Below are 27570 nucleotides of genomic sequence, written 5' to 3'. Positions count from 1 at the left end.
CTTCTGCAGATGAATGCATGAATGAAAAATAACATATAAGACAATGCCAGCATTTTTTTTCTCATGTGGGTGCTTGCAATTCGTTCTTTGATGGGAATCAACAACAGGCTTTTAGTTTCCGTCTGTGCCACTGTATATTTCAGCCATTTTGTTCAAATAATTGCTGCTGTAGCAGCACATAATAGAACAAAACCCACCAACTGAATATAACGATAAAAATCATGCGTAGGTGACTTTTTATTTTTATGCAATGAAAGAAATTCGCTTTGATTTAGTATGTTACTTCCTTTTCAACCCTCGCTCTTAGGTATTTTGAAGCGTGTGATTTTCAAATACACAGAAAGCCTCTGCCAGTTATAAATAACCTTAAAATTGTTGCTAGATATTTTAGGAACATGATAAAATCTATTCTAACGAATTAACTCTTGCAAAAGCTAGAATTCCTGCAGAGTCACTCTGATGCTGTCCGTTCAAGGGAAGAAACCATTTCAACATAGAAACGATTAAACTAATTGCCTCAGATGCAGGCAGCCATAACGTTGTTTCGCTTTACAACAGACTTTCCTACATTGTTCAGTTCATCCTGATTAAAATGAAGTTGGCCTTGTTAAATTTTCCTGTGAAGCCACAATCAGTTAAAGTTGTGAAGTGCAGGTGGAGAATCAACCTGTCAGTCTTACACAACTGAAACCTTTCAACCAATAGATTTAGAAGCAGCTGATTTAAATTCAATACATACAGTGCAGTATAGATACTGGAGACGGTGTCCAAGGCCATGTTAATGAGCCTACTTCAGTGGTACACCACTCATCCCCATACAGATATCCCAAATTATATATTAACCCAAAAGAGTTCAAGTTTAAATCCCGGTGAAACGCCTCAGGAATATAAAGGTGGCAAGCTTCATGTCCTGTCAAAGGGAAAATGTTAAAAGAAAGATTATTTGGAAATATAAATGTTCCTATTGGACCAGTTTGCTTATTTTACTCGTTTATTTAAAAGAACATCAGAAACAAAGGCCCCCTCATGAAACCACTTTAATTTCACTACATCTGCAGTTGTATTTGAATCTGCATCAAATTGCACACTCTCAATCAGTCTCCTAAACATGCCAAAGTCTCTTCATCAAGATCCAGTAATTATTATCTGAAAAATCCAGGACATTTTAGCAAAATGCTTTATCATATAATGTTAAAGAAAGTGAATGAAGTATTCAGCCTTCTGATTGAGATCTGCTCCAAAATGTAATGGTTTCTTCCCTGACCCATTACTTCCAGGAAGTTTGGTGGTTATCCGACCAGTAGTTTTTGTGTAATCCTGCTAAATAACAGACAAACCAAACAAAAACACAATCTCTTTTAAACAGTGTGAAATGTTTTTTTTGCTGCATTCAATCTCTTTGTTGCAACTTTACTAGTTTAGACAGGATACGTTAAAGAGTTCAACACTCTTTGCGTATTTTCAAAGTCTCAAAGCGTTTCACAAGTGACAAAGTGCTAATAGTCATTACCACACTCGACAGGATCTTGATTTCGAAAAGTCTCTGACACACTTCAGGTTGATAAACGACGTGTGTGTACATTAAACGCACATCACACTCTTCATGTTTTCCTTCATGTCAGTCAACTCGCTCGCTGTGCGGAGCGGCGTTAAAGCTGGTCGCTCCTTTCAGACGTACAGCAGAGGATCAATTGTCCAACTGTATTTCCTGTACGTCAGTGTTTTATAGGCCCCTTCCTGTCTGCAGAGAGCTGACTTCCTGTGTCTGAGAGGGGCAGTAAATGGATGGCACCTTTGATGCAGTTTATCCCGCAAGGAGCGAGGGAAGGAGAGGGAGAGCGAGATGAAAGGAGGAAGTAGGGGGCAGAAAAAAAGAGATGACAGGAGAGACAGATTGGTGGGGAAGGGGGGCATCAAAGAGCGCCATAAAGAGCGTCTTTGTGCTATATTATTGATGTTTTTACACACAGTGGTAATTTCTCAGCAGAGCCCAACTTTTTATATGCTAAGAATGAATCTATTTTATCCTTGTGGTTTCTGTCACTGCCTCCCCCTTCTCTTACTCAACTCTTGCGCTCTCTTCCTCTCTCTCTCTCTCTCTCTCTCTCTTTCTCTCTCTCTCTCCCCCCCACCCCCTGGGTGCACTGTGCCCCAGTGGCCAGACATTCCTGCCTAATAGGGCTGCTTAATGAGGAGTGGGTTGTGTTGGGAGGTTTTTAGTGGGGAAAACACTTCAGAAATGGTGGGAAAACAGAGAATAGTTGCAGTTGCCACAAAGTGTGAAACCAGGATTTACTGAGTCAGTATCTCTTAACTGTGACTTTCTGCTCCCTCTCTTTTTTTTTCCTCGCCTTCTTGTCTGCCTCTGTAGGAAACTCCAGGAGAGCCAGGACTCCATGTCCTCGAGGGTGGAAGAGGCTGAACATAAGGCCCAGTCCCTACAGACAGGTACCAAGCCCGCTCAGTCTTTTTACAGAACTGGGTAGTGATCTAACCAGCTCAAATAAAAAGGCAGCTTTAATCAATGAAAAGGAGGTCGCACTGGCTTTAAAGCCTCTGAAAACCTGTTTCAGATCTCAAGTATTCCTCATTAAATGTTCATTGATTGCTAAAGTAGGGGGGAGAAATCCCCAGTCATTATTCATTAAATTTTACATTTGAAAATTTAATCTGCTTCATCTGGATTACATGGGTGTGATTTGATCAGATTGACAGCAGCGCGTCTCAGAAACTTAAAACAGGAACCTTTAATTAGAAATAACCAAGACTATTGTTAGTTTGGAAAATCAAGCAGCTCGTAGTAAGAAGCTGATTTAAGAATGTTTTTGACAGCGTTAAAAGTTAAAATTACCCAGCAGTCAAAGTATTTCATCTAAATTCTGACGTGTGTGGCGGGGAAATTCACAACCAACTCCTCTCCCGTCTTTTACAGCACTTGAAACAACTCAGGCCGAGCTCTTTGATTTGAAGACAAAGTATGACGAGGAATCCACAGCAAAGTACGTGTCTCGCTGATCTATGTGTGTGTGTTTGCGGGTGACTTCTCCCCTCTGGCTCCTCCATAGTCTGTTCCTGACATAATCATCCTGTTTAGTGAATATCCTTGCCTGGAAACTCCCCCCTTCTCACCCCAACAGCTGGATCGTCTCCCACAACGCTCAGCAGCCTCCAAATCCCAGCATTACCCACGCACTGTAAATACTGACAGGGATTGTAATGCATTCTGCAGCTACAGCAAAGCACCGAAATAGAGATTTTTGTTGTTGATTTATTTCATTCTGATGCTGTAGTTTTAAAGTGATGTCTCTGATTCATCCGGGTCGGGCCAGAGAGGGGAGGCCACGGAGGGTCGCTGTGAGATCTCAGACTTTAAGCCACAAAGGCTTCTGACAGGACCTGCGAGATAAGGTTGCTTCAATTACTTGAGCTGTGGGCATCTATCATTATTGATCTTATAGCAGTGGCGAGGATAAGAACAGAAGCTTTTCCATGTCACCACTCCACACTGTGAAGTGGCACTTTATGACATTCACACTCGTCGTTCCCTCTGGGTTCGTAACGTGAACCACTCAAGCATCCTGACCACATTCACTAAAGCCGTTTTGAGACGTGTATTCTAGAGGATGTCCACACAGTTGGTTTTCTAGACTTTCTCTGGAGTTTGCTTTTCACACATGAACGACACAGCAGGAGATTCTCCGGTTAGAAGTGTTCACAACAACCCAGAATCCTCTGGGGCGTTCAGGCGAGGACATAAAGGAGGCAGGACGTACAAATTCTGTTGCGGAAACTACGTGGTGTTATTTACAGCGCGTCATCACGAGCGTCGACCCTAATCAACAAAATCTCTCCCGACATGTTTGTTGGTGTCTCCTACGTGTGTGGCACCTGAGATAGCATCATGTGTTAGAAACATCAACATCACCCCACTCGCTCGTGGTGAATCCTCCAGAGGGTCTCCCGCTCTTTTCTCATTATCCGAAGCTTTTACTAGGGGATGGCAGGGAAAACTCTGTAGTCTCTCACGCGGATATTTGTACTCTCGCATACAGCCTCTCCAGCGAATGTCAGGAGATTATGAATAGTTTGTTGCAAGTCAGAATGCAGCTAAAGTTTCAAATTCTAAGGAGAAAAATGCAGCCTTTCTTGTCGTTTCACTCGTAGTTTCTACTTCAAGAGAAAATCACTATTTAAAAAGAAGGATCCAAGGTTTTCAAGGGCATCCTGACGCACCCCACACACGGAGTAGGAGAGAATATCAACTCGGCTTTTAACATTTTCCCCTATCCCCATTTACCCTGCCCCAAACTCACTGTGTCTCCATTAACGGAGTTGTTAAATTGATTGGCTGTTAAAAACAGATTGATCCCTTTTCTCTCATCTTCACAAAACACTTCCCCCCCCCCCTCTCTTCCACCTCCCTCACTCCCACCCTTTATCCTTTATCTCCTGCATTGTGCGTTTGTGTGTGTAAGAGGATAGGCCACAGGAAGATATTACATGCAGTGTAATGGCTGTAATCAATAGGTTTCATAGTCTTTCAGAGCCCCCCCACAACTCTTTATTTTCCTTCCTCGTGACTCCATTGCCCCGCTCCTCTACTTTTCTCTCATTTCTTTGCACTTCTTTCTTCCTTTTTCCATCCTTGTCTCTTCCTTTTATGTCAGAAGAGAACACATTTTGAAAAGATATAGTAGGCCCCATTTGCTTACAGAAGCTAATAAACACATGCCCGCCCACATTCTCACACACACACATACACACACACACACACACATACACACACTCATTCGCTCACTTGTGAGCCTGAGGCAGTCAGGGTCCTTGACTATGTGGCGTGCTGTGATCTGAAATTTTAATGCAACGCTTTAAAGCACACACAAACCCTCTCTAACCCTGCACCCTCCCAGTCCTTGGAGTCCTTCCCCCGTTTACTGCTTGGCTGAGCAAATCGCCAGTGTTTGGCTGAACACAACTTTTAACCCTTCGACTGCATATATTTGGGCTCTTCAAAACACAAACGGCATCCATATCATGCACTTTTTCACACGAACACACACGTCTGGACACACACAAACACGCATGCGCGCGCACACACACACACACACACACACACACACACACACACACACACACACACACACACACACACACACACACACACACACTCACTCTCACTTGCTCTAAACTTTCCACTAAGGAGGACATTGCGTGACAAATCCCCCATCCTCTTGCTGCATTTGGGTAATCTGCCTTTTAAAATACACACACACAGGGACATACACACACTGCCTGAGAATTTGGTCGATGTTGCAGTGCCCAGAGTGTGTGAGCGTCAGCGGGAGGCGGGCTTGCAGATGTAGCATAGCCCCCTCTCTGTGCTGGCGCTGTGAGGGTCTAGCTGGCCGCGCTTTACTCGTTTAGTCCCTGTTAAAGATTAATGATATATTGATCCCTTGCCCCACAGGATGCTGTCTGTGTGTGAATGTGTGTGAACGTGTGTGTGTGTGTGTGTGTGTGTGTGCGCTCCTCTGTATGTTTGGTGAAGCTTTATCTGTGTACCATTTTTGGAAAAACGTAATTGCTGATAATTAGACAACAGTCAATAGGCTTTTCTCTCTGCTGTCCATCTCAAGTATACACAAACACAAAAATGGTTGAACACACACACATACGTGCACAGATATACACACTCTCTCAGCTAGCTTCTTTTTAAGCCTCCTTGAAATCCCCAAGGTAACACGCTGTGAAAACGCAATGTGGAGAAAGCCAAGGAAAGAAAAGGAATGAAGTGATGAAAGCTAGAGGGCAAAAAGTGAGCCAGCGGCGGCAGGCTACAGCGAGGAAGACGGGATAAGAGCGTGATAGAGGAGGGAAATGAAAATCTAAATCAGGGGAATATCCTGCTGGCACCGAGGACAGAGGCCGAGAAAGAGAGGGCAAAAGATGAGAGAAGGGAGGTGGAAGGAGGGAAAAAAAAGATGAAAGGAGAGAAAGTGCAGGGCAATAGGAAGGGTACGGGTTGGGGGGGAAAGGATAGAGGCAGGCAAAGGGTGGAAGAGAAAAGCAGTTGAGTGAGGAGCAAGAGAGAGAAGAGGATAAGAGATGAAAAGGGCCTGTCTGAGATGGAGGAAGTACAGTAGGGGCTTAGAAGCTCTGGGCTTGTTTCAGAAGTCCTACAGTACTCACTGATGTCACTGGGTGCACACATTGGCTTTCATGGTACAAAAGAGTGTGTGCAAGTGTGCGTTCCTCCAGTGGAGCTGTGCATCTACTCCATAGCTCCTCCCTGTGGCTGCTGTATGGAGCTTCGCAGCTAAGTTTTGGTGGTGTAAAATCAGGCTTTATCATTATGAAGGACCCTCCCTTTACAGTTCAGTGTTTGATGAAGTAATCTCACTGGGTGCATTGGCTGGCTGTGGACGGCTCCTGCCCTGCCCAGCGACTGCCTGACTGTATCAGGATACGCAGAAAATCCCTTCCCTGTGATCTGCTTTGGCCCTCTGCCTCTAGCTTTGCCTTTATAATTCCCAAATACAGCCAAATCCAAAGGTTATTTAAGAAGACTTTGTGCATCTGTACTTTGATTAAATGATCACATTTAGGGCAGGAATGGTGGTGTATTTGGGTTGCATTACTACCCGTAAACACTCTCCATTACAAGCTTTTCTGGCTCTCTGACCTCACATGTGTGTGCGGGAGCACAATTGAGCGTGCACGTGGGTCTGGCACACTATAGCTTAAGACGGGATAAAAGCTGGTGAGGTAGCGTACTATTATGTTGCTTAAATGCATACTAGATCCTTTTAACTGTTGGGGAAAGAATAAAAGCGGAGAGTGAAAAGCTCTCCCACCCACATCTGACTCTTTTTGCTGCATTGCCTGTGGCACAACGTTGACCTAATATCAACTGTGTCTGTTTTGTTAAACACATTCAAATCAGTAGTACTCAAGCCTATGGGACATAACACTGTTTCTCATACTGTGACACACAAACACAAAAGCTGCGTGGGTTATTGGGTTCACTATCAAAAGATTGCCGTGAAATCAAAAGGTCTTAATGGACGCAGCAGCGCACATATGCGCTCACGTCTTTGCACTCAACGCCAATCAACCGTGTGTTCTTATCAGGGAGTAGTGTCTTAAATATACACGCATGCACACATGCAGCATTTTTTACACTGCACTGAACACTATATGCATAAAGTTTCCATGCATTTGTTAATTGTAACTTCCTCATACAGAGACGTATATTAAAAATTTACCTTGAAAGCCACACACAAACACACACCCGTGGCAACTTATTAAAACACTGGGTAATCATATTGTTCACGGTTTATGACCTGAAAAATAACAAAAATATAAATGTGTATTGTGAGTTTAGTGTGGTTTGGTTTCTCCCCAAAGTTTCTTCCACATCTCTCTTTGTCCGCCGGAAAGTGATAGGTGTTCACCTCCCTCATGAAACGGGGTTATTAAACTATTTCTCCGAAGTCCAATGAGAGGTGGTATTATGGGGATGTATTCCTGCTGTCTGACCTCCAGCAAGTGAGAGGTGAACCATGGCCTCCATCCAGACCATTAGTCAGACACAATCACACAGCTTCATAGCAGATTAGTCTGCTGTATTAGGACTTAGAGCTCTATTAATGTAATCCCTCTGTTTTAGTGTGGCCTGGGTTTAGGGGCTTACATGTGCACACCCACACACAAAGACCCACACGCACACGTATATACATGTATGCACGCACACATACAAGCTGTTTGGGTTATGGAGTTCACAATCAATGGATTAAGGTGAAATTTAGACAGTAGCTTAATGGACACGGCACTGACGTTCTCTAAATTGACGTGCTCTCGGAACAATCGCACACACATGTGATGTGTGCATCATCTTTCCACTCAACCGTTGCTTGCTTTAATTCTGTGAGCTGTATTTCAGCGAGTCTCTTTTAAGCACAGTCACATGCTCTGCCGTGTGGTTCTCCACAGTAATAGTTAATGTCTCTTTCAGGGCCGATGAGATTGAGATGGTGATGACAGACCTGGAAAGAGCCAATCAGGTAAATATGCTTAGTGTTTTTCGGTGTACATTATAACACAGCATCGTTCATCACACCAAGCCCCCCCCCCCCCCCCCCCATCTTTATTGTTTTATTATAGATTTTTTTCTTAAACGTTTGTTAATTTGACATGGTGAAAGTGTTCTCCAGAAAAATATAGGATCACATCAAGAGCACATCCCTCTTCCAAGGCTAACACCGTATCCCTCCATGTTAAAGAAAGTGATAGATCAGCCTTTTTTTATCCGGATCTGCACCCAAAGTATATCGTCTCTTTGAAATTGGATAAGTCGTTTTTTCTTAATCCTTCATGACAGTTGTAAAAATGTGCGTGTATGAAGCAAATTTGATGAAAAGGATCATGTGTACTAGTATTCTTTCCCCCCCCCCCCCCCCCTATTAAAATAATATCATTCTTAAAGGAACTTAAACTAACAAATACTGATTTTATTCTTCTAATTCGTCATTCTGTTGTCATAGAGATCAGCTGTTGTCCAAAATCACAACGTCATGATGTTTCACTGGCTGACATGTTTCTCCATTAGGTCGAACACGCCCCGCTGCTGTAATTATTCACACCCGCACCAAATGTGTTAAATTAATCTGCTGCTGAAAATAGTCCCCAACAAATCAACTATTTATCTCTGTTGACAGGCCTCAGATGTAATTTATCTTTTTTTCTAAAAATCTAACTGTATATTTTTGACCCTCTTTCTTTTATGATTGACATCAGTAGGAACAAACAAGCCTAGGATTGATTGAGGCTGGAAAAGTTTTGACAAGACTTTCAACTTTGACAATGAGGAAAATAAAAAAGATTCCAACCTTTATACTTATAAATACAAATATATTTATTCTTTCAGAATCCGTAAAATGTGGCTTATATTAACAAATGATTCTCACTCTGAGGGCCGGTGGTTGTTTTACATGTTTATTACACACCTACTAAACCCGTCCAGCTGAAATAAGCCCCATGGCGCGCCCTCTGCCCCTGTGTTGTAAATATTCCTGTGGTATCTGTTAATGTCATTGTTGTTAACTTTCATTATTAGCCCAAGAGTATGATTTGTGGTTAAAGGGGTAGCATAGGCATGTAATGTTAATATTAGCCTAAAGGTTAGCACTCCGACTATAATGCTACACACACACACACACACACTCATGCACACTATTCACACTATTCACACTTCTGATTTGAGATTTATGCAGGATGACAGCATGGCCTCCAGCTCAGTCGCAGACTTTTTATATGCTTTGATAAGGAGAAAATGGAAAACATGATTTTTCTGTTTTTTGTTACGGGCTGTCCAACTCCCACCCAGTCAATAACGGCTCTCAATATGGTTGCAATTAGGAATGCTGTGGAATCGGCTCCCTGTAACTCTTAATGATGGCAAGTTGGCCAGTGCTGCAGATGGATCCCAACTGAAGTGTAGCAGTTGGGTCATAAACACAAGGCAGCGGGTATCATCTCAATGCTCGGGACTAATTGAATATCTGCAATTAGGGAAATATCCACTCTTGGCCATCGTCCCACTCTTTTACATTGTGTTCTTGCACTCTCCCAGCCCTCTTCCACCGTGTATAATATATTTGTTTATGCTGGAAGGGGGGAGCTTCCTTTTCAGACAGACGCCCAGCTGTCTGGTAGAAGATGATGCACTGGAAAACCTAATTCCTTCAGTTTTATTGCATTTTTGCAATGCCACATGCCCAGTGCGTGTAGAGTGAAATGAATTCAGCTGTATACTAAATTAAAGATAATTATTATTGTTTCATCACCAAAAACTCTATAACATCCCCCAAAGACCATTCATTTTCTGCCACCAGACAGAATAAGAGACATGATGGCACTTTACACCCTGGCCACAATAATGTATAATGCAAAACAAAAGTTTCCCCCTGTGTTTGGGCCTCTCGTCCACACGCAGCCTTTTAATTTCCTCAAACTGAGATTTTTACAAACCCCTTTTAAAGTGCCCATTTTCAAAAACTCCATCGTCTGTGAATCTGTGTGTACGTGTACAACAGAGTGTTTCGTCAAAGGGACTTACTTTCTGCCTGCCCACAGTTGCTTTGCGTAATGAGCACACATCAGGAAAAAAAAAATGGCTGCTATATACCGGTTTCTAGACGTTTGATTAGCAATGTCTCATTACAGGTTATTGGCTAAATTTAGCCTCCCTGTACCTCATTCACAGGCATCCGCTTCGCACTATATCACTTGGATCACATCGTTAGTATTTGAAGGATCGTTGATGTAGACTTTATCGCCACCTATTGGTTGGGCTTGTTTGACCATTTACAGTCATTATTTTGTTCTTGTCTGGTAGAAGATATTTACTAAAATGAAGGTTATTTGGACGTAGATTTTTTTTTGTAAAAGGGAGGAGAAAGTATTCGTTAAAAAAAAACATCTGCAATAGTGGAGACGAGGCCTTAAACAGGAAGAGGTTTTGCTGTCACTCCTCTGTATTCTCTCTCACCGTCTGCATCCATTACGTGCGTTTTCAATTTTCCTCTGGGGCGAGCGGAAAATTGTTAAATGTTAAAGTAATGTGTGTATATCAGAAAAATAATTGTCCATTAAGATTGATGATGTTTGACAGTATAAGAATCTCCACAAGCTGATTTTCCTTTAACGTTTCTCCTTTTTCCTGACAGCGGGCAGAGGGTTCTCAGAGGGAGGCGGAGTCTCTCAGAGATCAGTTGTCCTTGAGTAACCAATCCCAGCAGCTCGGCAGCCCGGCCAAGGCCGACCCCGACACGGTAACACATCTCACTGCCTCACTGATTCACTGGACGGTCGACAGAGAGGTATTGATAGGCTAAAGATCAGCTTGGCCTTTTTGATGCATGGGGTGAACAGCTGATTAAAGTTTCAATTTATCGATCATTGTAGTCACTGTGTTAAGAGATCAGGCGTCAGGATCACCTATAACACATTGATTAGTTATTGTTTTTCCAAGAAAATGTTGACACGAAGTTAATAGGTGATTGTGTATTGAATAACTGATTTTATTGGACCTTTACAACAGACTGCAAGACTGACCACCACGCTAAAGTATACATTTCTCTGAACCTATAGTGGTGCATAGTGAATGGATTACTTCTCACTATCGATCTAAAGGAGCAAGTCTGTTTTCAAGTCAGTTGAAATGATAATGAAATGTGTTGATCATCCTCTACTCGTAGTGAACTTATCGTTGGTATTTAATAGCTGTCAAGTTTTCTTTTGCTCGTCCATTTAACCTGTCTCTGTTTGGCCTTCAGGAACAGGTGGCGGAGGTGGCATCCCACTCAAGTCTGGAGGCGGAGCTCAGAGCCAAAGAAAGGGAGACCGCCCAGCTGGTGGAGGACGTCCAGAGACTGCAGGCCAGCCTGACCAAACTCCGAGAGACCACCAGCTCCCAGATCACACAGCTAGAGCAGCAGCTCAGCAGCAAGACTGCCGTTCTCAAGGTACCAACAGATCGCACTGCTGCAGTTTTTATTCACTTTATTTTATATAGTTGGGGCCTAATTTCAAACAAGACTATTCCTGTATTTGTCTTTTACCTGCTTTGTTGTATATTCTGATCACATCTGTAACTACATTAACACATATCTCTGTTCTGTTATCTAGACTTATTCACAGAAACAAGATTATTTGTGTTGTTCTAATTAAGACCTTTGCAAAGAGGGTTGATCTCATTGCCGTTTGTCTGTTAGCCGGATAATGCAAAAGCTACTGATCTCATTTTATTAAAACTTTGTGGAAGGATGAGTGGTGGGAAAAGAAATAACCCATTGAATTTTGGAGCTGATCTGGACAAACAGGGGGATTTCTTTAACCTTTAACAATTAACATCTCCCAACATATTTCTGCTGAGATCTTAGACGACTGATATCTGAGTGTGTACAATTTGGTGTGGCTTGATTGAATTTAAGGGGAGTGTTTGGTCTTGGCGGAGGTATGCAGTCTACTGAATGACGTTCTAGTTATAATTATTATCATTCTTTTCATTAATTTCCATGTTATATCTTATCTTTGTAATCTACAGGAACTGGAGGAGAAACTGCTGAAGCAAGTTGACTATGAGGAGGTGAAGAAGGAGCTGAGGTAAGGAGAGCACACGGTTTTGTCTGTGTGTCTGTGTGTATGTGTGCATGCAGCACAGATCTCTTTACTGCATGCGTTTGATGTCTTTAATAATATTAAACAAGATGTGCGTCTTCATTTAAGATCTGTAACTTAATAAAGCGCCCTTCTGAAGGTGAAGCTGGTCTGTCTGTAGCTTTGTATTGTGTCTCTCCACTATCCTTTGTGTCCTTAAAGAAAGAAGTAGAAAAGCTAGCATGCCAGACAGTTCATGTGTGTGTGTGTCCTTGTCTTTGTTTCATATAGATGTTATTTTTCTCCCTTTTCAGTATCCTCAAGTCTATGGAGTTTGGAACATCTGACTCTGTTCAGGTAAAAGTGATGAGCTGTACAGACACGAATGACATTTAGCAGTTAATACATATTGTTGCAGGAATAGTAGCAACTAGATTTTTGGAAAGTTATTTTGAACAATATCATTTCAAATTTTCTTCCTCCAGGACTCATCCAAACCTCTGGAGGTGCTGTTGCTGGAGAGGAACCGTAGTCTTCAATCTGAGAGCGCCGCTCTGCGCATTGCAAACACTGAGCTCAGCGGTAAGTCTTCCAAAATCTAAGTTAATCTTGAGGCCTGGGTTCATGAACATGATCTTCACATAACCTTCACTCATTACAACAAAAATGAAAGCTCACAGAAGCTGAGTCCAACATTTATGGGAGCTTAGATGAACCCTGAGCTGCAGGTAAGGCCGTGCAGGGAAGAGATTCGTCAGGGTATGCATACACACAACATGTATGCATATAGATTCTTTTTCTCTGAGAATACTTTACCATTTATTCATGTTTTTTGGGATGATTTGCACTATTGGTTCTCCAAAATGCAAAAATGAATCGTGTTACAGAAATGTGGTCGCTTTGTGGTCCATCTCTGGTGCCTGTGAATACAACAGCAGGAGGTCAACCTGAACAGTAACAAAGTTGCAGTACACAAAATGAGGATACCTTGCCCTCTGCAGCCGTGTTTATGGTTTGGAAATGTCATGGCTCTAGGCTTGAATAGTTGAATAGCTTTGAATTGATTAACATTCACAGTAAGGGGAGCTTACTGTCCAACTTAATCATGTTAAGTTTCAATGGTTATGCATTAAAGTAGTATTTCTCCCAGCATTTATCATCAAGATGGGTTCTGGTATTTACATAACTGAGAAAATATAGCTAATGTCTATATTTGTTTTGGCAAATGTATGAATTTAATCAGTCTGGCTATTCAGTATAATACGGCTTTTGCTCCTTTACTCAGCAGAGTCTCTGCTCTGGTGCATGCATCTGTTTTCTATTGAGCCATAAGAAATTGTTTTTCAATAGTTTTATTGCTCTGATTTCTTTCCTGGATGTATTTTTATGAACTGAACACTATAATACTGCACATCAATGGAATAATTCAGCGTTTAGGAACACACTCCAGCAGCATGGAAGAGGACTCACAAGGTGTATCGGCTATCTAAGGACATAATTTTACTCTGTCCAATTACTTCCACTTTGCCTGCGAACGAGAGAGAGAGAGAAAGAGAGACCGAGCCCTGGGCCAAGCTAATCTGCCTAAGTGGCACAGTGTCAATTGTTTTGTTTGTCCTTTTTTCTTCCAGGCTGTGGCTTACAAGAAAGGTTGAAATCACAAATGCATGGGCACTTTGTCTGGGGGGGTTGGCAAAAAAGGAAAACAAAGTTCACTCATTTGTAAAAGACTTGGATTAAGATAACATTAAACTTTTGTTATTTTTTTTTCTCTTTCTTTTGGAACCCCTTTTTTGTTGACTCCCCCATAATGCATGGTGTGTTTGACCTTTCTTGTAGGGTCAGCCGGGGGAAAAGGGACAGAAGAGTTCTCAACGAAGAAGGAGATCATGCCCAGCGATCCCTCTTCCTCGCCCCCTCCCTCTCTTCCTTCCTCCTCCCAGCTCCCACTGTCTCGCACTCACACGGACCCCCTCAACAATGCCACCACCACCAGCAGTGGCGAAACACACCCTTTCACTCCTACGGGCATTGGACAGGACTTCTTCTCCCCTGTGTTCCCTATGGTGGGTGGTAAGATGGCTTTGAACTCCCTGATCCAGCGGCAGCTCCTCCAGACCTTCTACTCCAAAGCCTTGCAGGAGTCGTCTGGAATCCCCAGTGGGGCTCTACTGTTCACCCCCTTTACGCCAACCCTCAGCTCCATCCCTACCTCCACCCCTGGATCTGGGTCTGCTGCCATCCCTCTGGCAGCCAGCAGCCCCCAACCACCGCCAGCCAGCCCAGATATGGCTCCCGTTAATGGGAGCAGCACCGCTGGCAGCGCCCCGTCCCCATCGCCCAGCCACTCAGACGCCACCACGGGGAGTGTTTTGGACGGGGAGGACATGGACACAGGAGAGATTGCCCGACAGGTGAAAGAGCAACTGATCAAGCACAACATCGGCCAGCGCGTGTTTGGCCACTATGTGCTAGGACTGTCTCAGGGTTCGGTCAGTGAGATTCTGGCCAGACCAAAGCCGTGGAACAAGCTAACCATCCGGGGGAAGGAGCCATTCCACAAGATGAGGCAGTTCCTCGCCGATGAGCAGAACATCCTCGCACTGCGCAGCATCCAGGGACGGCAGAGAGGTGAGTCATTGTATCTTTAGTGTGTATTTGTATGTGCGCGAGTGTGTGACATTGTGTGTGGGTGCGTGTCTTGCATGTCTGTGTGTGTGTGTGTGTGTGTGTGTGTGTGTAAAGCCCTGCACAGAGCCATTGATTGGCTTGTCAATATGGAATAGCTTTTTTATTTCTCTTTCCTAACTCCCATCCTTTGCCACACCTGTGTGTTTTGAGTGAGTTCCTAGTCACGCACTTATCCCCAGAGCCTCTCCGAGCTATTGTGGTCAATACAGAAACCTTTCACACATCAATAGTATTGATCGGTGGGAACAAGGAGGAAGGCAGGGGTACTGTTAACTACAGGTAGATTCGATTAGCCTGGGCCTGCTTTTGTTAACGCATCAGGACATTTGTGATCGAAGGTGGTCTCAGTGGTACAAAGAAATACAGCAGAGTCTACCACCAAGGCACAGTCCAAGTTAAAAATAAGGCTGCAGTTAGTGTGTCCCTGTTTAAGACGTACTGTTAAATAATTTATCCCTCACCAGTCTGTCGTCGTCGTAGTTTATTATTCCTGTCAGACGTAGGTTTGATTCCTACTGGGGCCACAGATGGTAAACATCAATGCATTTATGGCACTAAGATGTGCATTGAATGGAAGCATCTACACGTTCCATATGTTTGCAGAGCATTACAGGGCACCATAGAGTCTAGCAATAAAAGAAAAAAAAACACACAAGTGCTGTAACATAGTGTGTGGTATATTGTTCTTAACAGAGGGCTCAGGCCAGCCCCAGCTTAGCCGAATGTTTCAGGATGTTCCGAAGCGGAGAGCCCTCTCCAATACAGCTTCACACACAGGTCTGTCCCCTTCACACGCAGAGATTCTAGCACGTTCTGTCTGTGTGGCATGTTTGTGTTGGGGTGAACTCTATCTATGGTGTGTGTGTGTGTGTGCTAGTGTGTGTGCTTGTGTTTATGTGTGTGTTGGCGTTTATTAATTTGCGGGCTGGCATACAGATTCAAATGTGCCTTGAAGGTAACCGCACAGCTCCAGTGACTTGCGTCAAAGGAAAAGCCAGCATGTGTATTTAGGGATTTTATTGGTAGTTGTTATTCTGTGGGGAGCGTTTACTCTGCAGCACGTGTGCATGCGTGAGCTCCAAAGGGACTAGAGAAATTATGACAATCCCTCCAGTGTAGTCGCCTTGTAGCTCAGTGGTGGGAATGTTGGTCTTTGTGCTGTGCTATGGTGTAATTATTTGATGTCCTTATCGGCCCCGATATTGTTCTTTTTTCATGTTTCTTTTTTCATCTCCTCCCATTCCCTCTTCCTTCCCTTCCAGGTAACATTACTTCCCGCGTCCGCACCCCAGAGGCAGGTTCAGACGAGGCTATCAAGTCCATTCTGGAGCAGGCGAAAAGAGAGCTGCAGGTGCAGAAAGCTGGTGAGTCGTCGTCCCCCCACCCCCCCTCATCTCCAGAGGAGTCAAGGAGGATGAGGATGATACAATATGATGTGTGTGTTTGTCTGAGTCTCTCATGACGGCCCTCTTCTACTCCCTCAACAGACTTGTCCCATGTTCCGCCATCATATACAGGACTGAAAGGAGGGGGCAGAGTAGGTAGTGTGGGGGGAAGCGGTTCAGACGAAGCCATCCGCTCCATCCTAGAGCAAGCTCGCCGAGAGATGGAGGCCCAGCAGGCGTCACTGGAGCCCCTCCTCAAGGCCTCGTCTTCCTCCTCCTCAGGATTGCTATCTCAGAGGGACCTCCTGAACTCTTCGCTCTCGGCCCCCCTGCCCCCTTACAACCCCCTGGCACTTTCCTTCAAGAAGACCCCCTGCTCCCTCTTGTCCTCGCCCTCATCCCCGTCTCCAATCCTCGACTTCAGCTCCAGCGTGAAGAGAGAGGGCAGGGGCTCTTCAGGGTACGACTTTTCTGCTGACGGAGCTCTCAGGCTGAGTCGTAGCAATGAGAGCTCGGCCCGCTCCGGAAGCTCCGGGGGAGTGGGTTACTGGAGGGAGCAGTGGTGGAGCAACATGCACACAGACCCCCGCAGGACCATATCGAACCAGACAGGAGAGGAGAACCACAACCAGGAAGACTCCAAAGAGGTGAGATGGAAGGAGAGCAAGAGCTTGTGTGTGAGCTTCATCTGCCTGTGGTCTGTTTTTACGACTCTGTTTTCGCTCTGCAGTGGTTCCATGTCTGAGCCTTTCTCCTGGTGTGTGTTTTAGGGAATATTGAGTGACAGCCTGTCTCGGCACAAACCGTGGAACAAGTTGAACCAGAGGAGCAGAGAGCCATACCTCCGCATGCAGCCATGGCTCAATGGAGATCAGGGGCAAAACACACACATCCAGCCTGCTCAGAACCAAGGTGAACAAATAACACACACACTCACAAGCACACTCACAAGCACAGAGTATTAGGATTCAAACTATCAGGTTCCTTGGGCTAGAGCATTACCCTGAAAGCCTGATTAGAGCTAGTGGCTAGTTGTTACTGTCAGTCTGTCACTCACTCCAGCCAGCCCCCCCCCATCCCTCCTCCATCTCACCTCCCTCCCTCCCCCACCCGTCCCCTCTCCTCCCACCATCCCCCCCATCCCCAGTGCTGTGGCAGTGTCAGCCAGCAAGCTGCTGGTTTGTCATGTCATAGACAAGTTAGTATTGCAGCGCCAGATGGCAGCTCTGTGTGTGTGTGTGTGTGTGTCTGTGTGTTTGTGTGTGCGTGTGCGTACGTGTGTGTGTCTCTTTCTCTCTGGGGGTGTAAACAGCAGCTAATGTACACTGACAGCTCCTCGTGACTGCTCTCTTCCAGCCTGCTGAGCTGCACAGCAGTACTACACAGACAGAGGCAGGGAGATGAAGAAAGAGGAGGAGGAAGCCAAAAAAGCTTCAAAATGAAAACTTAAGCACCTCTGCTGTTTGTTTAACAGGAATTAAATTCGTTGATGTAGTTTGACTGAAGTCCCGCCCTAGACCCAGCAGGAGGAGAAGATAAAACTCTGCTTTCTTACACAGTAACACGCCTGCTAACCTGTGTAATATTTCTCGCCCTGTCTGTTCCGCTCAAGCAGAGGGTACTCCCAAGACATCAGCGAGCTGCAGCCCTGCTCCAGAGTCGCCCCTCAGTTCAACTGAAGAGTCTGTCAACGGTCTCGCCGGGGATCCACTCGCTTCACAGTCCTCCAGTCTCAAACCTCTGTCTGAGGATCCCTCCGGTGGGGAGTCTCAGCCCGGCACCCCGCTGCCTGTACCTGGTCACTCAGGTCTCAGCATCCAAGAGATGGTGGCCATGTCTCCTGAGCTTGATACTTACGCCATCACCAAGAAGGTTAAGGAGGTGTTGACTGATAATAACCTTGGTAAGAAACATTGGGGTTATAGTTGCTCTTTCATGCTGTTTGTCCTTTTGCTGTCTGTGCAGTTTATTTGGCCCTTCCCTTTCCCCTTCCCTTCCCATTGATGAATTTAGCCATTGAAGCAGTTCTCAGAAATAACCATTCCATTTCCGCTCTCCTAACCAGGCCAGCGTCTGTTTGGGGAGACTATCCTGGGTCTGACTCAGGGTTCTGTCTCAGACCTGCTGGCCAGGCCCAAACCTTGGCACAAGCTCAGCCTGAAGGGCAGGGAGCCCTTTGTCCGCATGCAGCTCTGGCTCCAGGACCCGCACAGTGTGGAGAAACTCATGGACATGAAGCGCCTGGAGAAGAAAGGTGTGTTGTTGAAGAGCACTGAGGAGAAACAAGCGCACACTCCATACGATGTAGCATGGCGTCAGAAAAGCTGTTATTTTAGAATTACATTAACAATAAAACAAAAGCAGCAGCCCTTGAATTACACATGCACATCTGCACAGACAATATCCTTTGTGCAGGACAGCAGAGCATGTTGTGCAGATCACAGTCATCTTGGTGTGATGTCAGTACCAATCAGGACTGCAGACATCACGTACTGTATTAGATGTGACAGCTAGGGGACTGCCGGGGGCCTGCTTACTCACAGTCATCAGCATTCCTCTTCATCATCGTCATCATCATCATAATCATCAGTGTCTATATTCTCGTATTTTTATAATTTGCTAGCCCACAGCCGGCTCTATCACTCCATCATTCTGTATTCCCTTTCTCTTTGCACAAAGTGTTTAGGAATCAGCTCAGCCAAGAGGCCTCACCCTGCCTGCTGCCTCGGAGTGACCCCTTACTGTCCACTTGAAGCTATCTCCCAGTGGAGATGCATATTTGAACCCGCCAGTAGGCACGAGCATCCAGGATCAGTTTACGCTCCTGATATCTTGAACTACTACACACAAGGGCAAAAAACAAAGCTGACCTTACACCAGTGTGTTCCAGCGCTGCATGTGCAAGGGGGGGTTACTGTCCATTCAACTTCTTTTTAGATTATTGACCCTAAAGTAATGCATCCAAATGGCAATGGCAAGTAGACCTGGCTAGCAGCTGAGCCCAGAGGAAAGACATAGACCTATTGTAGAGTAACCGTATTTGACCTCTCACCCTTGTGGTAAAAGCCTATGAGGCAGCACAGAGTTCCAGAGTTGTTCTAACCTTGCTCTGAGGGGTTTTCCCTGCAATGCTAATATATCTCACTGCGTGTTATTGGGGTTGAGAAAATGTCAACCTCATGCGAAGCTGCCATGAGCTGTTCATTTTCAGCCGCTGGTACCTGGAGGGAACTGTGCTGCAGGTTTGCTGTAAAATGGAAGAGATAATTTCATTGTTAGGATTCATGCATGAGGCGACAGCACCATCTAGTGGCAGTTGATGGTGCTATTGAGAATACTTTTCAGATAGGTAGTAACAATGCACAAAAGGTAAAACGTCCACAGGGACATAAAAACAACCTGAAAAACATTTCATTATTGTCACAATTAATTATACATTTTTTTGTCTATAAAATCCAGTCCAAGATGACATTTGAATTTTTCCGGCCAGACATTTAAAACCCAAAGATAATAAGTTACGTATGGTTAATAATATTGATACATGTTATCTATGTAGTGCTTTTAACACAGCTTTATGACTGGTTTAAAAACAGATAGGAAAGTACTAGAAATATAAAATACACGTAAAAAACATAAATGTTGAGCAAACTGGTGTCAGTTTTTATTCATCATTATTATTATTTGCTAATCTTTCATTAAAAATAGATTGCAAAAAATTGGGGCATCTTGATTTTCTTTAAATCCACTAAATGACTAGTCAATTAACTATATCATCTTAAATCCAAAGCTAAAACATAATCCAGCTGTTTGGACTAATCTCCTTCTACTTCACATGAATTTTGTTTTCAAATATGCTCTGCAGCACAGACACCTCTGTTTACTTTAACACTTTCTAAGTAACAGATTTTAAACCTCACTACCAACCTGCTGCAGATGTTTTATTATTGACGGTCTTCACATTAATTCAATAAATAAATGTGTTATCTCTGATGTACTGACTTCCCCCCTTTTCTCTCTGTGACTTTTCAGCCTACATGAAGAGGCGGCTGAGCTCCCTGAGTGACAGCCATTCTGTGGAAGGGGTCTTGGTGGGGACAGATTACCTGCAGGGCTCCCAGAGCCCAGGGCATCAGCATTTGAAGAAGGCCAGGGTGGTGCTGGGCCCTGAGGAGAAGGAGGCCCTAAAAAGGGCGTACCAGCAGAAACCCTACCCCTCCCCCAAAACCATTGAGGAGCTGGCCTCCCAGCTCAACCTGAAGACCAGTACAGTCATCAACTGGTTCCATAATTACAGGTCAGCATGTGGCACCTTGACATTGGGCTGTAACTGTCCAGTGTTTCAATTTATTAGCAGTTTAAGGCATTTTATATTAATAAGATTGATTTAATTTAACAGGAAGATGATTTATTTCTTTGTAAAAAAGTTATAAAACAGTATTTTGTTGTTTAGAGAATACTGATAGGTTTGGAGGTTAATACCTTGTGCATTAATTCTCTAGACAAGTTTTTGTATGTCCCTCTGTGTAGCTTGTCTTCTGTTTGACAAATGATTTTAAACTTTAACCAGCTTGACTAAACCCATGTGTCTTCTCTAGGTCCCGTATCCGGCGAGAACTTTTCATAGAGGAGATCCAGGCAGCTGGAGGGGTAGTAGGAGGGCCTGGCAGCGAGGGGGGATCTCCTTCCCTCCGTGGGTCCAAATCAGGAGAAGGGGACAGCTGTGATGGGACAGAATCTGAGGGCACGGTGGAGATTCGCCAGGGACTGGGGATTGGACTGGAGGATCACAGAGGATCATGCAAAGACCATGATATGGAGGCTGATTCTGAGGCAGGGGGCTCTAATAACTCCCCTGCTCAGCTAGACTGCACCACCTCAGGCTTAGTCGGGCCGGGCTCCAGCTGTGGACTGGGGCTCTTCAGCCTCACAGAAGCGTCCTCCAGTAGCCATGCCTCTAGTACAAACATCCCAGCCTCTGGCCCTGCCAGAAACCCCAGGGACAACAATCTGCGCAAGAAGAAAGCAGCCAATCTCAATAACATCATCCACAGGCTGGAGAAGGCTGCCAGCAAAGAGGATCCCTCAGAGTGGGAGTTCTAGCTCCCCCTGACCATCCTTCATCCCTCTTGTTTCATAACCTCACGACCTCTAACCTTGGACCCCTCCTGCTCTGTTCCAGTCGGAGAGTGGACACAGCCAAAGTCAAGCTCAGCAGCCATTTTTATTAAATAGAAGCTTTCTCTAAAGAGGAAAGAAACAAAGAGTGGTTGGCAAAAACCTTAAAAAGAAGATTTACTGAATACCTAGAAGAACAAAATAAGAGAACTTAAGTGTCTCTCCTTTTTTTTAAACTGAGTTTTGTTTTTGTACTGAGAAAAGCACTTAGCCCTCCTGCTGGCCTCCGGCCCTGCTGTACCTCCCCCTATCACCAGCCACTGGTGCACCAGACTGGTTAGTCCTGAGCTGGGGTCTGACCCACAGCTGGGGTTGAAACCTGGACTCAGTAACACAGGCAAGGCCTGACACAGCAGCTGTCACAGTGATAGACACTGATAGATGATAGATAGAGACAGGAACTCTCTTACAAGAACTCTCACTTTCTTAAAGGAGATTTTTTCCGCTCTTCTTCTCACCTCCCAAGTGTCCACAAACCTCCCCTCACTCAGTGAGACGCCTCATTTTTCACACTGTAGAGTGACTGTTACAAACCCTTTGCCTTTTTCACTCACTGCGTGTGTGTGTGCGTGTTTGTATGTTAGGGGTTGTGTCAGTGTGCACCTGTGTGTGTGTGGGGTTGTGTGTGTCCACACCCTAAAATGGTGTGTGTATATGTGTGTGTGTGTGTTCTCTTCTCAATGGCAGCATGTTTTCTTTTTTATCTCACTCCTACACTCTTAAGAGGGTAGTGGAAGGCCTGCCGGCTGAGCTGCCATGGTTACTGATGTAAGAAAGATGAACTTTGACCTGTTGTGTCCCATATCCTATCCTGCTGACAGCCATGTGATGGCCAGAAGGATCTATAATTCCTCACAAACACACGCACTCATCTGAAGAAGAAGGAAGGAAGGAAGGAAGGAAGGAAGGAAGGAAGGAAGGAAGGAAGGAACCCTCTTTTTGCCTCCTCAAACCCTTCTTTCGAGGATGAAGGATGATCTCTTTTTTTTAAATATTGCAATTTGGTTGCCAATAAGAGATTGCAAAGTCTATTGACTCTAAAGAGTACAAAATAGGGAATTTTAGAGGCATTTTTAATTAGTACAAAATGAGAACAGAAAATAAGAGAATAACAAGTTACTGTTTTTAAAAGAGAAAAAAAATACAAATTAGAATGGATTAATGTTGCATTGTTGAAATACGATACAATGAATTTCACGTAGTACTGTAGCTGTCTGACATGGTGATACTTTGCGTGTCCTCGTTGTTTTAGGTTGTGCACGTCACAGCTTTGCCCAGCACTGGACCTGCTGGGTGTGTGTGAGAGTGTGTATGTGTGTGTGTGTGAGCGTTCGTGTGTGTATGTGCACCACCGACAAATTTTCTCTGTTCACAAACACACATCTTTTTATAGGCCAAATCAGGAAGAGTGTGTGCGCATCTGTCCGTGTGTTAGTATTTGTATTTGCCTGCATGAAAGTCAGGGTCGAGGTCAATTCACTCAGAGTTAAATTTGAGAAGTAAATTAATAATAATGAAATTCATGACTGAAAAAGAAAAGAAAAGAAAGACCAGACACAGTTTTATGGAAATGAATTGCAATGTACAGAACTTGATGAATCTGTAGTTTCTGTCGATCGCTGTCGAAGTGAATTCACCACAATCCTGGTGCGAGCAGTGACCACTCTCCTCCAGTCTGATCCTGGATCCAGGGATGTTAAGTCTTTTTGCATTGAATTCAACTGTATACACTACAAATTCTAAGGCATATCACCTCCTCCCTGCCCCACACAAGCCCTCAGTGCCTGTCAGCCCACTGCCTCCCCTTTGTGTGTGTTTGTGTGTGTGTGTGTGTGTGTGTGTGTAAGAATGTGCGTCTGCGAGGGTGCATGTACACGGATGCTTGTCACGTGTACACAAGCGTGTGCGACTGCAGAGTGTCTCGTGTTTCCAATGAGTGGGGTCATATTTCGTATCTACTTGCACACACTACTAGTGCACAACTGACACCCTTCTTTAAGCTGTTTGATGCGTTACCATTACATTAATCTTATCACAAAGTAGTGTAATACTATGATTTACTGTAGCTTGGTTTTATTGCTATTTTGCATTTATAGTTTGGTTTTTATTCTGCTTATTTATAGGTGCTGTATTTTTCATTTAATGTCTTATCATTTGAGTTGTCTATTTTTTAAGGGATTATACTGTTCCTGAGGGCAAGTAACATTTTTATTAGACGTATAGACTGCCGGCAGTATTGGTTAATATTTACAAAGATGTACTAGTTCTCATTTGTTTGTATATTCATGAATCCTAAAGTTTAGTGTCATTTCAATAGCTTTGAAAAATGTGTTTGCTACAGTCCATGCTCCCGTAAGCATTAAGCTTTTACCACGACAGTTATGCTCTTAAATTGCTAGCTAGAGAATCAAAGGACATATCAAGATCAGTGGGTATATGATGGCATATCTCTTTTCCTGTTTTCTATTCTCCGATCACGTTTGTTTTAACTTTTTATTTGGCTGTTTCTTGGGCAAGCCCGACACTAACGCTCGGCAGGGCATGCAGCTTTCTTTAAGAGTTCGACCGCGCGTTAATCACATCGACGTCACAAACAGGTCCAAGTCTGTACACTTTGTCCAACAGGTCAAATGAAATTAACCTAAACTTGAGTACGCGTGTTAAACTTGAAAGAGGTCATATCTGCCAAATTGAGATTAGAGAAGTGTACCAGCTGGCAGGTGTGCTACGCCAGATTGAGGCGCGATAGCAAGCCTATGATTATGCAGAATTTCTATTGCAGTCCGTAACAAAGCACTTATTAGGATCTTTTTTGAAGACTTAACCGTGGACAGGGTCTGTAAACACTACAGCAGAGCGCGGTCCCGGGATCCTGGGAAATGTTTGCCTTTTTTAAAAAAGTGGTTGTGAACCAAGCACAGACTCTTATCCGCATCCGAACACTAAAAAAAAAAAGAAATATTCAAGCATAAGATCGCTGTCTCCCTGTTTTCTACACGATGAACTGAATACAGCTGCCCCCTCATTTCAAACTATAGACAGAAACTTTTGTCCTGTACACTTGTAGATATTATGAGTTTTTATCTCGGCCCATCCTCAAACCTCCGCTTTCCCCGAATCTATATCCAGATATATTCAAGAGTAACTGATAATCTCATTGCACTGTATTAAGATGCATTTGTTAAAATTGGATTTTGTGATGCATCTAATAATTCCTAAAAACTCCTCAAACTTTGGCTCTTCTTGTGGACGACGGATGTAAAACACGTCGGGTCTCCTTCAGAATAACGAAGGCTCGGACGAGCTCGGACTGGACAACCACAGTATGTTTTATGGTGATGAATAGCTCCTGTAAAGTAAAAGCACTTAACCCCTCAGCCATTTTATAGTCAGATCCATCAACTCACCTAAACCACGTGAGATCATCAGATTTGTGCCTTTAACTGCCAAGCAGGGCACCAAACTTGTGATGTCATTAGATGTAGACGACTTCGCCTGATTTCTTCATAACTCGTCCTGATCCGAAATTCATTTCTCGCACACTTCGTAGTGGTACTTAAAAGTTAACTTTTCCTCAGCCCTCCGCAGAGGGTTGTATATAATTGCTGGAGTGCAGTGAAACCGTTTAAAAAAAAAAAAAAAGAGTAAAAACAAGCTCGTGTATTCTTATGACTGACCTGCAGACGCGTTCCGGTCCGGGTCTTATTTCAGACAGTTGTTTTCCCACAATGCATTTCTCACGTTGTACATAACCTAACTAGCGGCGAGGAAAGGCCAGAGCATCGAATGAAGGAGGAAGCATGCAGAAACAGCGTACACTGTAATAACACTGAATTTATTTCATAGGGCATTTTGTATTTTTCTGTTTGTGTCAGGTTTGCTGTGACATTAATAACGGCACTACAGGTATTGATAATGACGTGTGCCAATTCTAATGGTTATTTGGAAAAGAGACGTGTAAATACGGTCGATCAAGTAGCTATTGATTCACTATTGTCACAGTATGCTTTTTGTTCGAAGGCAGGAGGAGAGAAGGGACGATTCAGGACTTTTCCATGATCCACAGATATTTTTCTACAAATTTAAATCAGATGATTCTATACACTGTTGAATAACATTGTAAAGGTGTAACAGATGCTGTATATCATATCATGTTTTCTGAAGTCGTAAAGCTTTACTGTATGATCTGTTGAAGTAGTGGTTATTCATTTGACATATTAGTTGTAATGGAAGCCCGAACAGCAGCACTGGTCACCATATTCAGGAAAAAAAAAATGAAAGAAAAGAAAAAAAAACCTCAGATGTTTTTTGTAATACTTTTAGAATATATCTTATGAAGTGGGTTTTGTAAGGAAACACTTTCCAAATCAGTGGTGCTGTATGCATAGCACACTCAGTAATACATACACACACAACACAGCACAATACACTCATCCTCTAACCCCCCCCCCCACCCAATTCTCCACTTTACTCACATGCTTTTGTTTTCCCCCCCCCGCTCACCTTTAACATTGTCTCCGGCTGAATTTTTTAAGTCTTAAACCATTTCCCTCGTCTTTCTCCCCCCCCCATCGACTATACAACGTTCGACTCTGGAACGATTAAAACATTTCAGCGAAAAAAACTCGTAAGACTTTAAAAAGAAAAGAAGAAAAAAAAAAGAGGAAGCAAAAAGCCAAATGGTGAAATAGTTCTCCACCTCTGTCGAAAGGTTGCTGACAGTTTTTCTCTCTGTTTGTTGCTACCTAGTGTCGTCGCTTCAGTTCACCCCGTAGCTTAAACCACAGTGTAGTCTGACAACCAAATGACCCGGGGAGATCTTCATCCCCCCCCCACACCCCCTGTTTGGAAAGCTTTAAGACGCTTGTTGAGGCTTTATCAAGTTCAGAGTGTTTGACGATGATATTTCACAGCTTATCATCACCAATGTGGAAGTAATAATTCTCGTAATAACCTGTCCCACTGCTTATTTTTGTGAGTGTGTGCGCGTACGTGTGTGTTGTAGTACAAAAGGCTGCATGACTGTAAAGGGATGGTTAAAGATGTTGTTTTTTTATTTTAAATGTTGTTTCCTGAGCACTTCTGTCACTCCTGAGATGCTTCTTTTTGTTGTCCTTCGGGGTTCTCCCTTCCTTTTGTTTCCCCCTCATGTATCATCGTTTTCTTTATCTTTCTATTTACTAAACGTATCATGTTGTCTGTTCTCAGCACTGTAAAACAGTCCCTTCTACAACATTGAAAAGCAATATCACTGTATGAAACGTTCACAATGTATTTGTTATGATTGACATTTGATTCATCATCATTATTATTCACATGCACCCTAGGTGTGATAATTGAAGTAAATCTCTTTTATACAAATACTAAAAGTGTACTGTGGTAGTTTTTTTTGTTCTCACATGGATGGATGGTTCTGTATAATAAGTATTCTCAGAGAAAGAGATGAGTAGGAAAGTGGGGTCTACATAGGTTTTCAATGATATTGGATTTCTTCTGCCTTTTGCTGCTGCCACAGGTGAGATGTTTGAAAACTTAAAATAAAAATAAAAACAGAAACAAATCGTCTAATGAAAAGATATGATTTTTAAACCCTCTTCATCTTTCCTCCGCCCCCTACAGGCCGCTATGCAGAGCTGCAGGTGGAGTTCTCGTCTGCGGTGCGTACCAGCGCCGAGCAGAAGGAGCTGATTCTGAAGCTGGAGCACGACCTGGGCACCATCCAGTCCATGTCCTCCCTGACACGCCCCGACGCCGACGGCTCGGAGGTCACCAACATAGGGGACATTCCTGATCCGATCAAACAGGCCGGCGCCATGTTTTCTGGTACGTAGAGTTAAAGAAAAGTTTGAGTACAAGGAGGAAATTTGAAATGTTCAGTGATAGAAACCTCGAGTTGGCTTTGTTGAATAATTTAAATGTTAGAATGGCACCTGGAGAGCTCATTCCTCTGCCACGGCTGGACAGTCCTCATGAAACCACATTTAAATTCACGAGATCCACATTCTATTCTTCTATTTTGATCTGCTCCAAATCTCAAACACATGAATTATTCTCAGATTATTCCTATGATCTCAGGAGAATTGATTTGGTTCTGCAGCAGAGAAATCTACATATCTTTTTTTAGAATGTACCATGTTCATGTAAAACACTTTTTTGGGAC

The 27570-nt window shown here is 43.8% G+C and overlaps 1 protein-coding gene across 2 annotated transcripts in view; it reads left to right on the top strand.

Moving 5' to 3' along the window:
• Nucleotides 1–26779, top strand: part of cux1b (cut-like homeobox 1b) — a 58553-nt gene extending 31774 nt beyond the window's left edge. Inside the window, exons 7-22 of one of the 2 annotated variants that reach the window (XM_053422657.1) lie at nucleotides 2372–2448; nucleotides 2933–2999; nucleotides 8015–8063; nucleotides 10728–10832; nucleotides 11337–11525; nucleotides 12107–12165; nucleotides 12474–12516; nucleotides 12645–12741; nucleotides 13999–14790; nucleotides 16113–16214; nucleotides 16338–16882; nucleotides 17006–17147; nucleotides 17851–18138; nucleotides 18301–18489; nucleotides 20265–20529; nucleotides 20831–26779. In XM_053422657.1, coding sequence (XP_053278632.1) covers nucleotides 2372–2448; nucleotides 2933–2999; nucleotides 8015–8063; nucleotides 10728–10832; nucleotides 11337–11525; nucleotides 12107–12165; nucleotides 12474–12516; nucleotides 12645–12741; nucleotides 13999–14790; nucleotides 16113–16214; nucleotides 16338–16882; nucleotides 17006–17147; nucleotides 17851–18138; nucleotides 18301–18489; nucleotides 20265–20529; nucleotides 20831–21335 — 3514 coding nt within the window. In that variant the 3' untranslated portion in view covers nucleotides 21336–26779. Of the gene's footprint in view, nucleotides 1–2371; nucleotides 2449–2932; nucleotides 3000–8014; nucleotides 8064–10727; nucleotides 10833–11336; nucleotides 11526–12106; nucleotides 12166–12473; nucleotides 12517–12644; nucleotides 12742–13998; nucleotides 14791–16112; nucleotides 16215–16337; nucleotides 16883–17005; nucleotides 17148–17847; nucleotides 18139–18300; nucleotides 18490–20264; nucleotides 20530–20830 lie in introns of both variants that reach the window. The other variant, XM_053422656.1, reaches the window with a different exon arrangement.
• Nucleotides 26780–27570: the final 791 nt, after the last annotated feature.

Source organism: Pleuronectes platessa, chromosome 5 (assembly GCF_947347685.1).
Source record: "Pleuronectes platessa chromosome 5, fPlePla1.1, whole genome shotgun sequence".
Classification (NCBI taxonomy): Eukaryota; Metazoa; Chordata; class Actinopteri; order Pleuronectiformes; family Pleuronectidae; genus Pleuronectes; species Pleuronectes platessa.
This window is presented reverse-complemented; position numbering and strand designations above follow the sequence as displayed.